Genomic DNA, 6901 nt, shown 5'->3' on the forward strand with positions numbered 1-6901 from the left:
CATACCCACACAAGAGGTAACTTGTACATCCTCAACTTTGCCTGTCATTGGCTGTTCAGTCTGTCATTTACTTGGACTGTAGGAAATCATGTCCAGACCTTGGGCTGTCTCAGAGATCTGACAGGGAGAGTCTCTTCTCTCCATCTGCCACATTCTGAGCCCAGACAGCTGAAGGCTCAGCATAGGTGTCATGTGAAGAGAAATGATTTCCTACAGTTAAAATCCCAGATTTTGCCATCTGTCAAGATCACTGACAGTCACAGCAGTGCTGTGATTGGTAGATAGTTTTCCTACTAGATGGTGATGTTAGAAGCTGGGAGGAGGGAGCAGGACATTCTTCTCTGCACAGGAAATGAGGACACTATTCTCCAGTTACTTGCCAGAACAAAATCTATTAGAATTGGCAGTGGGAACAATGCTGGTTAAGATCTCTGCTGATTCCTCATAGCAGAAAAGTATTTAACTGAGCTATGGGGGGGAGACCCTACACTTTTTTTTCAACTATACTTTTACTTTGCTGATGCAACTACCATGTTTTCCCGAAAATAAGACCCGGTCTTATATTTTTTTTGCCTCCAAAAGAGGCACTGGGTCTTATTTTTTGGGAGTGTCTTATCTTAGGACCACCAGAGCCAGACCTCCCACATACCGACACCTGTCGTGCCACTGCTTGACTTCTTCAGCGGCCGCTTGCCACCACTTGCGGCTGGACGCCATGTGGCGCATAGCACCATTGCCGCTCTAAGGGGTAAGGGGGGGTGAAGCTTACCTTACCGGTAGGACCGCCACAGCCAAGCCTCCCACGCCCCTACACATGGTGCTTCGGACCATTTCCGCCACTCGGCCTATGGTGTCCTGCCATGTGGCGTCCTGCCGCAAGCGATGGCAATGGCCCGAAGAGCCGTTCGGCTTCTTGTTGTAAGCGCCGGAAACAGCCCGAAGCACCATGCAGCATCCTGCCACGATCGACGGCAGTGGCCCGAAGAGCCGCTTGGCTGAGCGGTGGAAACGGCCTGAAGCGCCAAGTGTCGGGGCATGGGAGGCCTGGCTGTGGCAGTCATACCGGTAAAGTAAGCTTCACCCCCCCCACCTTGCCTTCAAACTAGGGCTTACTTTTGGTTGGGAGAGGCTTATATTAGGCCCACCCCCGAAAATCAAGCTGGGGCTTACTTTCTAGGGGGGCTTACTTTCGGGGAAACACAGTAAATTTACAAATTGTTTACAAGATCAGTTCAGAGAGTGGTTTTGTCTTGCAAAGCTTTTACTAGGAATGACTAGCCAGTGTAACGTAGTGTTCAAGTTCAAACAATCAAATAAACTTTCAGGCATGTCAGTTGCAATGTTGACTCCAGAACCAAGGAATAGGACTAGGGAGCAGAGCTTTAGTTCCATCCTCAAGGATGAAAGCTTAATATGGGTGACTTGGGGTCTTTTACTCATTTATCTTCTCACATTCACTGAAGATTGTGGAGAAACACTAGAGAATGAATGTAACTTTGATTGCCCTGTACTCATGGATGAACAGTGGCAGATTAATGTAGGCATGAGGATGATGCAGACACAAGAGGCTGTATAAATTACATTTAAAATGGAATCTTTATTCCACTCAAAGATTTTTGTGGGCTAGATATTTTAGGGCACTTATTTGAGTGTAAACTTCATTGAATACTGAAGCTCTTATATCCCCAAAACCATGTCTAGATGGGTAAATACTACTGGGATTGTTTGGAAGCTATATAACAATGCAATTCTATCCATGCCTCTTATCTACAACTAAGGTAGATAGGTTTTGCATTCTAAGACTAACTTCTGGATATTTTGTCTAAAAGCTGTTGAACTGAGGCAAAGAAAGAATCCAAGCTGTACTGAAGTTGAAGAAAAAACTCTCAAAGAAAACAACGACAAAGACAAACAACCCAAACGATCCCTAAAATGTGAGTTACATTATTTTTCTGTCAGTGTTTCAATTCCATATATATATATTTGTTTTTGAGGAATTAAATTTAGAAATATATTTCTATCTAGAATGGATAAGAAATCTTTATTCTGGAAAAATATTTGAACTAAAATATACCATATATTTATTCCACTTTGTACACAAGCCTGTAGAAAGTGATCAGTCTTCAAAACCAAAAGCAGCTATGAGGTTATGAATCTATATTTTACAGTCAACACAGAATGATTTCTAACCTTTTGGGCAAATAAATTTTCTAAACAAATCCACCAAAAAGCACCACAAAAGAGGAAAGATCACATGCCTTGTCTCTGGCAGCCTTGCAGGAATGGAGTTCCTGCTCTCTTGTGTTAATATCATAATTGCTGAACTGCTCTATGTATAGGAATTCAAAAGTGTTTTTCTCCTTTTTAAAAAAAATAGCAATCTGTACTGTTGAAATATAGATGGTCCTCACTTAATGATGGTAATTTGGACTGGCATTCTCATTGTTAAGTGATGTCGTAAAGCGTGACATCTCATGACTGGGCTGCTTAGGGATGCAGTTCTGGCAGTCCCCAGTTTCTATTGTTAAGCAAATTATTAAGCAAGTGTCATTAAGCACACACCTCATGTGACTTTCAACTTTCAACTTCCTGCTGGCTTCCCCATTGATTTTGCTTGTGGGAAGCTGGCAGGGAAAGTTGGAAATCACGATCATGTGACCATAAGATACTACAATGTTCAGAAATCCAGGCCAGTTGCTGAATGCAAGAATCATGATCATGTGAACACAGGGGCACTTTGGTGGCTGTAACTTCAAGGACCAAGTTTTAAGCGCCTCTTGTTCAGAACCATCACAAATTTGAATGGCCATAGAATATAGTACCTGTAGTCCAGGGGTGTCAAACTGCCAGCCTGCGGGCCGGACGCGTCACGCGGAAGCCGCGCCCACCCCATTGCCGGCAATGGTAAAACAGTGCCGATACATCGCATGACATCACATGACGTCACGAGTTTGACATGTCTGCTGTAGTCAGTTTATGATCTGAAACAGATAACAATACTTAGTCTTCTTCTCAAAATCAAGTCCCTTTGTTACTCTTGTTTTCTTCTGATGCTAGAACTTCATTATACTCATTGGGATGTAATCTATAAATTTGCCCCCAGTGTTTGTTTGGTACAGGCTGTTGAGAACATCTGAATCTATTTTATTTACCTGACACAGCTTAAATGTGAATTAAAAAATCTTTTAAAAAAACAAACACAAGAGGTCTAAATTGATTGATATGCTATGCACAAATGCCCAACAATTTAGGTTAAATATAGATCATTTAAACAAAGACAGCTGTGGGTATATAACAAGTTACTGCTATGTAAAATGCAAGCAAGCTGCATGTTTGATATTTTAGTAAGATATAAAAGAAGATTAAACTTTTACAGATGTCTGCTTTTAAGGAATGATTTCCATATGCCCTAGGTTTGTTTATTTCACCATTCAGGCAAACAAACTATCCTGTTTGATTTTGAGACAACTCAACAGATACCAAAATAGGCTAACAAAACCTGATTTACCCAATTGTACATTATTTGATGTCTGTAACATCAAATTATAATCTGTGAGTGTATGGAGCAAACTCTAAATATTTTGCTTAAGTACTTATAAGATTTATGTAATTGCCAAAGGATTCTAATGGTATATAAAATACAATATGCAATAGCAGCATTATAATACAAAGCAGTATTAGTGCTGATGTCTTTATAGAATCTTTTTCTGAGGACCTTCTGAAAAAGTGATGTTTTTACTATCTTTCAGATGACTATAGGAGTGGGAGCCATACTCATCTCAAGGGTCAAGGTGTTCCGTGGGAGGGACCTTATACATAGAATGCCTGCAATTGAGATCCCTAATATTGCATCTCATGATGGGAGGGATCTTTAGTAGACACTCTCTGATCATCCAGCTCTCTAGGTTGGGTGGACAGAATTTATCTTGGAAAGGCAGATTCCAAGACCTGAACCATCTAAGGCTTTATAGGTAACAACCAACACCTTGAATTGCACTTGGAAACATTAGGAGCCATGCAGATTCTGCAGTAGTGGTATAACCTGGCAATACGTAGCTATCCAGTAAGAGTATGGCCTGCTGCATTTTGGATCAGTTTAAGTTTTCAGATGGTCTTCAAAGGGAATCCCACATGAAGCAAATTATAATAATATAATATAATAATTCAATTGCTAGATGAGAAGAGCACAAGTGACTGTTCTCAGTACATCCTGTTTCTAGCAAAATTACAACTGGCATTCTGACCAATATTAGGCCAAAGGTCTCCTGGCCACAACTTTCATCTGCTCTACTTGTATCCCAACTGTTCCCAGGCAAGCAGAGACTCAAAATTATTATTATCCTGGAATAATTAGGCACTCCATCTTGCCTGGATTGTGTCTGAGATCCTTGCCAGTCTATAAGTCAGATGAAATCAAGAAATAGATTTCACAGAAGACTAAAAACTACTTTTATTTAGATTGGCTATGGTAACATACTCTTGCAAACAATGTTTCCTTTTTTGATGCTTTGATAATGGATCTTCCCTTTCTCCATCAAATCATCCTCTTTGTTCTCTACATCAGGTCAGGACTTCTACCACATCCTCCATTCCTGTGTCTACAGAGCTTGGTGTTGCATATTCTGGTGTTTTGTACTTATGAACTGGTTGGACATTAGCCCTCTGCTGCCACCTGCTTATTGCGTTGCAGAGGCTCTTGACAAACATTGGGCATTTGACTCGATATGAAAACCTAGATTTTATTTGATGTTTATCATATTTCTTTTCAGATGTCTTAATTCCACATTTTACAAAGCTTTTCTTTGGCTGCATTACAGCAATCATAAGTGGAATGATGTATGCCATATACCTTTCAACATACCATGAACGCAAATTCTGGTTTTCTGGTAGGCCGGTAAGGAATCTCAAACAATAAAGTCTGTTATTTTATACAACCGCAAGGTTGGCTTATGTATAAACAGATGTGGCAGTTCCTATAATGTCTAGGATATCTGACACAGAATACTTAACCTAGCCATTGGTTTGTGGACAATGAGGGACCTAATCCAAAGCATATGATAGTCATGATTGCCTATCCCCAGTCTAGAGTCAAGATAGAATGATAAGCTGCATAAAGTAGGTTTCTTAGTTTTTCTTATCAAATCCTTAATTGTTTTTCTTTGAAAAGGTTAACATTCCCTTTCACCTCAGTTGACAATGAATTTATAGCTTCTATCCTGTGTTCTTGGCATTCTCTTATTGAAGCATGCATGGGTGCACCACACGTACAAAAAACAGATTCCCATTTTCAGCCTGTAAAGTATACTTCGGAGCCTGTTGAGTTTCCTGTGAACCATTAAGAAAAAACCAGAGCTGTCTCAATAAAGAGCCACTAATATCACAGGAAACTGAGGCCATAGCTCAAGAGAGCTTTGGTCAGCCTATAAAAGGATCCCGTTTGGGGACTGAAATCTCGTTTTTTAAGCATCTGAAGCAAAGTTGGAAAAGATCTTAAAGCTCTTTAGAGCTTCTTCGAGTCTGAGTTACTTGATAGGCCAAATGAAAACGGGCAATGTATCTTTGATATCATACGAACATTCACATCATTATTGTAAGTTAGCTGTTATGTTCTTACGAAACTGTAGCTGTAGCCCTGAGCTATCTAGCTTTCATAAATGGAAATTGCGGATTCATATTTTCCCATGATTTGTTATAAATATAATCCATCTACAGTATCAAAGAGGAATAGGTCATTTGTGGGTGGATGGGTAACAACTTTTTTAAAAATAAAATATGATGCTCAAAGACCATCCTCTTTCAATAGCATCATGAGAGTGGGTGAAATTTGCTTTGGGGGACTATTTTGTCTGCTGAGTTAGTTGATTCTTCAAAAAAAAATGATAACCCAGTCTGATGGTCTCTTTTTTTAATTGTCTATTTGAAAATTTGGGGGAAATTTGTGAATTGGTAGATTTTAGAATTTTGATAGCATATTCTTTGTGTCCTGAGAAAGGGATTTGGGAAGTCATGTTATTCCCAGCTTACTCATTCTTGTACTTCTTTTTTCCTCTAGGAACTTGAACGAGAAATCACATTTCAAGGTGACAGTGCCATTTACTATTCATTTTACAAAGAACTGTTAAAAGCCTCCTCTTTTAAAAAAGGTAAGGCAAATACATTTGCTAAATAGTAACTTAACAGAAATCAAGACTACAATATGCACCATCTTCTTATTGCAAATGTTCAGGCTATATGGAAACTTGGGACAGATTGAAAGATTATGTGTCTCCAAATTTACGTATGTACTTCAGTTCAATCAGGGTTGACAAAGCTTTTATCTACCTATTTTATCTCTTCCCTAGGATCTCATTATTATCTTATTATTCCAATTATTTATGAAAACCTAGCCCATGGATTAGGTTTAGACTAAAGAGAGATGTGACTCAAATCTGGATGATGATCTGAAGCTCATATGAATCACTATGAGGTGATACACATGAGCTCATAAAGGAAGAAAAGAAAAAGAAAAAAGTTCATAGACAAGTAGGGAGACTTAAGATTTACTAAAAGCATTGAAATTTAAAAACATAAGTTTTACTTATGAGATTTCCATATCCCTTTTCTCCAGGAGGTCAGCACAACTTACATAGCATTCCCGCCTCCAATTATAGTCAAACAACAACTCTACAAGGTAGCTGGGCTGATTCAAAAGCATCCAATAAGTGACTTCCGGTGGCAGGCGCCTTCGCTGGACGCAGCTGTTTGCTGCTCCCGCCTGTTTCTGCGTTAAAGCCGTTTTGACAGCCTGCATCAGCTGTCAAACGGCTTGATACCTCTCCCCTGGGCATAGGGGGAAAGGTGAGCTGCCCGAGGTAGGAGTTGAGTTCCCGAGTCGTCCCTTGTGGACGATGTAGGTGAGAAC

The 6901-nt window shown here is 39.8% G+C and overlaps 1 protein-coding gene across 1 annotated transcript in view; it reads left to right on the top strand.

The window, feature by feature from the left end:
- Positions 1-1701: 1701 nt before the first annotated feature.
- Positions 1702-6901, top strand: part of DPY19L4 (dpy-19 like 4) — a 28539-nt gene continuing 23339 nt past the window's right edge. Inside the window, exons 1-4 of the mRNA XM_015817819.2 lie at positions 1702-1705; positions 1830-1934; positions 4770-4894; positions 6053-6143. Of these exons, the coding sequence (XP_015673305.2) occupies positions 1702-1705; positions 1830-1934; positions 4770-4894; positions 6053-6143 (325 nt within the window). The remainder of the gene's footprint in view (positions 1706-1829; positions 1935-4769; positions 4895-6052; positions 6144-6901) is intronic.

Source organism: Protobothrops mucrosquamatus, unplaced genomic scaffold, assembly GCF_001527695.2.
Source record: "Protobothrops mucrosquamatus isolate PMUCROS unplaced genomic scaffold, P.Mucros_1.0 scaffold_131, whole genome shotgun sequence".
NCBI lineage: Eukaryota > Metazoa > Chordata > Lepidosauria > Squamata > Viperidae > Protobothrops > Protobothrops mucrosquamatus.